The 4,464-nt window shown below is 39.4% G+C and overlaps 1 protein-coding gene across 1 annotated transcript; it reads right to left on the bottom strand.

Moving 5' to 3' along the window:
- Positions 1 to 2,138: 2,138 nt before the first annotated feature.
- Positions 2,139 to 3,096, bottom strand: OR2K2 (olfactory receptor family 2 subfamily K member 2). Its single transcript, XM_024757247.1, is given in 4 exon segments — positions 2,139 to 2,228; positions 2,230 to 2,584; positions 2,586 to 2,761; positions 2,764 to 3,096. Coding segments are annotated over 4 exon segments (948 nt in total). The 5' UTR covers positions 3,091 to 3,096.
- Between the last annotated feature and the right edge of the window lie 1,368 nt (positions 3,097 to 4,464).

Below are 4,464 nucleotides of genomic sequence, written 5' to 3'. Positions count from 1 at the left end.
TTATATTTATATTCACTTGTTGTTTTTCACAGTAACTTTATGTAACATATCACTGTAACTACTGTAACTCCTAATCTCTTAGCCAAGAGCTACTAGGGAGATATCTGCCAGGGTTCCATCCTGGGTCCTCTTCTGACATCAGGATCATTTATAACCTACTTCAATGACCCATGTCAATATGCTCAGTTCCCTGTGTCAAAGCTGATATACTAATTACTAAGGGTGTTCAGTCTCTGTGTCTTCAGATTCTCATAGCTCATTCTTTGCAGTAAAGATTTCAGCTACTTCTGTAACTCTGGTTCTTCCTGTTTATATTTGGTACCACACATATTATAACTAAGTCTAGGAGGCAGACAATTCATTCTACTCTACTATAAAATCCAGCTCTGCTACTCTAATAAAAGCCTACTATCAAATGTCACTTCAAAATGATTTTGAAATTGCCAGGAAATGAATGTGGTAGTTGGGTTGAAAAGGCTGAGGTATTTAAGAGAAAAAGAATTACTTCTAGGATGAAAACTTCCTGGTCAGCTCTCCCCTACCATCCTAAAACCATCTACTCAGGGCTTGTTTCCATCCCCCACCATCAAACATCTCTTGGCAACAACATCTGGCACCAAATTTGTCCCCTTGCTCCATCACCAGAATTTTGCCATGGGATCATTTCAAGTGTCTCTCTGTGTGGGCTACACATCCAGGAACATGTAATGGAAGCCGCAGATCCAAGGGAATGGTCTAAGAGTTAAACAATCCAGAACTCAACGTCCAATACTAAAAGTTTTTAGGTCTTTCATATTTTGAAATTTTTCAAGTAGGTTAACCTTCCTCCACTCAAAACCCTCTCCCTTCCCTACTGTAGAAGTGGAGGTAGGCAAGTGAGAAGGTACACATGGAGGCAGAAAGAATGGGGGAAAAAACAAAAGGAAAAGGAAAAACGGATAAATTAGAGCTATTCCCACTTTTCTGTTGGAATGATAGGTTTTCACTGGAAATAATGTCTCCCAATGTATGGTCATCTTATAACCTATTTCAGAGTTTCTTGGGGATCTATTTTAAGTGCAGATTATCAGAATAATCTGAAACTATTAGATTATTACTGAATCAGAACATCTGAGAGTAGGGACCCAGAATCTGCATTTTTAAGAAGCAATCTTTTCATACAAATAAAAGATTTAAAACAACAAATGTAAATATAGCCTCTCTAATTGTTGGATATTAACAAAGCAATAGACCTCCTTGCCCACGCTGTTTCTTCTTCATAATTTTCACAAATGGTACTTACTTTTCAAATAAAGAAATTGGTTGACAGCTGATAAATGTATTAGTTTACCGGATGACTGCTGTAAACAAAAGGTACAAAATAACAGGAACCCATGACTTTGTGAAGTCAATCATCCAATGAAGAAAAAAAGACAAACACACATAAAAAAAAGACCTAATTAGTGTATGGGTGGTATACTGGCATAGAAATGCATACAACTTGTGCAAGTATCTAGGTGCTTAGAAAAGCAAGGTTGACAGCTGAGCAAATCAAGTAGGCATTGCTGCCTTATTCAGGGAGTCAAGAATTTTAATGAGGAGTTTTGAATGAGGAAGGGTAATTAGGGAGCCACTCAGTGTGTAGAACAAGCTCTGGCAAAGAAGTCCAAAGGATAAGGGTTGCAGTTCTGGTCCTACAGCTGTGATGTTGAGCAAGTCTTTTAATTTTTCATTGATTCTATTTCACTGATTCTGTTTTCTCGCTTAAGTAACCAAGGCCAATGTCTATTGTTTCTTTGTTTCTTTATGCTCTCACCTCATTCTGGAAAGGATTTAAGGCAGAAATGACAGACAAGTTTCTTCTGCACCAACATTCACTGACTCTAAATTCATACAAGTTTCCTTCTGGAGCAAATGTGTGATGACCCTATAGCCCCAAACTTCTCACAAGCATAAGACAGAAAAGGCAGAAATTACTACTAAATGCAAATTGGAACCTATTATCGCCCATAGGCAATCACTCTGTATACACCTATCTCACAGCTGTAAGATGAAAGAACTCAAGTTCAAGTCAGTGTTCTAAGGGTGAGTGTATTGTCTTGAATCTCTCTGTTGAGTTCTGCCAGGAGCATACCCCTGGTGAAACCACAGGCCCCTAGTCAGAGATTTTCCTGTATTTGCTGCAAGTATATTTGGCCCAGCACTTTTTTCACTGCATCTTTGACTTCCTTGTTTCATAAACTGTTAAGTTATGGGGTTCAGCGTAGGGGTAAGCACTCCACAAAGCAACAAGATGATTTTATCTATTTCTTGTGAGCCTGACGAAGAAGGCTTTACGTACATGGAGAGTGAAGCCCCATAATACAAGAACACCACAGTTGAGTGAGCACCCCAGGTAGAAAAAGCTTTGTTTCTTCCCTCTGCTGAGCTGATTCTCAGAATACTGGAAAGGATGATGACATAAGAGATGCAAATTAAGAGCATTGGAATGGGCAGAAGGAGCACACTGACCACCACAATGATCGTGTCCATGAGCAATGACCTTGTGCAAGCTAGCTTCAGCACTGCCAGAATTTCGCACTTGAAGTGATGGATGAAATTCCCAGAGGGGTATCTGCAGGGCGAAGCTGGTTTCCAGCAGGGCTATCAGAGAGCCCATCACCCAGGAGACAGTGGCCATCTGCACACAGACCTGCCTGTTCATGATGATGGGGTATCTCAGCGGCTTGCAAATGGCCACATAATGGTCATACGCCATCACAGCCAGGAGCAGGCATTGCTCCTGGAGCCCAGAGCAAAGGACAGATACATCTGTACAGCACACCCAGAAAAGATGATGGTTTTCTGGGATGACAGCAAGTTCACCAGCAAAGTGGGAACAGAAGCAGATGTGTAACAAATATCCATGAAAGAGAGATTTCCAAGGAACAAGTACATGGGAGTTTGAAGGCATGAATCTAGGACAGTGATTAAAATAAGAGTGCCATTGCCCAAGAGGGTTATCAGATGCATTACAAGGCCGAAGGCAAAGAGAACAATCTCTAACTTTGGGTATCTAGAAAAACCTTCCAGGAAAAAAAAACTCCAACTGGTGAGATTTTCGCCTTGCATTTGCTTCCTTTTACCTGTAGTTATTCTAATATTATTCTATTCATTTCATCTGAGGACACAAAGAGAGGGATAAAGTATAATGTTCACTGAGTTAAGAAAACACTTTCGAACTTATTTTCGCTATTATAAGCGCAATTTTACCATAAGAAATCACAGGACAATGTATCTATCAATCTAAGAGGAGGGGAAACAGGTTTGGCCTGTGTCCCTCAGTGGCGGGTCAGTGACTTACAGACGAACCAACCAGAGCTCAGCCAGCTTGGTGTTGGGTCTGAAAAGCAGAATCAGTAGATTAGAAGTCTCTTCAGTTTTCTTTGCCCTTCTTTCAAAACAAAATTTAGAAAAGAGTGAATTTGAAAACAAGAATGAACAAATTTAATATTTGAATCTCAGCTCGTAATCCTTTGCTTGGCACACAGCAGGTTTTCAGTAAAGATTTGAAAGTACTGAGTAATGAAAAATATGAAAGAACATTGAATAAGCTATTGAGCACTAATTAGAAAACTCAGTCAAATAAATGAGGAAAAGAAAGCACATTTGTAAAAATAAAAACCAGTAATGATCTTCAGTAGAAGAAGAGGAGGAATGTTGAAAGGAACAAATAAATGAGTTTTAAACTAACACCTATGAAGTTCTGGGTCTAAATGAACTCTGTCCTTTCCAGCTAACAGCTTAGAGGTCCACACACTTGTTTCAAAAATAACCCACCTCATTTAAACACTATTACATCCCCTGTACAGTTTCATTCATTATTGGGACCCATACCTTTGTGAGTATGTAAATAGTTCTAAAAATTATACCCAGGCAATACTCTTATTATACATTAAAACTCATGAAGATCCAGAAAATGCAGAAATTAAACTCCCTTTAAAAATTATCTTAAAATCTCTTGGCAACAACATGGATGAACTTGGAGGGTATTATGCTTAGTGAAATCAGTCAAAGACAAATACTGTATGATATCACTAATTGTGGAATCTAAAAAATAAAACTAGTGAATATAATAAAAAATTATAGGGCTTCCCTAGTAGTGCAGTGGTTGAGAGTCTGCCTGCCAATACAGGGGACGCGGGTTCGTGCCCCGGTCTGGGAAGATCCCACATGCCGCACGGAGCAGCTGGGCCCGTGAGCCATGGCGCTGAGCCTGCGCGTCCGGAGCCTGTGCTCCGCAACGGGAGAGGCCCCAACAATGAGAGGCCTGCGTACCGCAAAGAAAAAAAAAAAATTATAGATAATCTAATTATATACAAGACGCTTAAGGTTTCATTTCTTTTTTTTACATTTCACATTATTAACCAAAAAAAAAAAAATTACAAAAACTTACTTTGCTTACGCACTGATATTGCTCTTTATCATCATCAATCTTCCTTTCCC

This window comes from Neophocaena asiaeorientalis, unplaced genomic scaffold, assembly GCF_003031525.2.
Source record: "Neophocaena asiaeorientalis asiaeorientalis breed wild unplaced genomic scaffold, Neophocaena_asiaeorientalis_V1.1 scaffold432, whole genome shotgun sequence".
Lineage (NCBI taxonomy): Eukaryota > Metazoa > Chordata > Mammalia > Artiodactyla > Phocoenidae > Neophocaena > Neophocaena asiaeorientalis.
This window is presented reverse-complemented; position numbering and strand designations above follow the sequence as displayed.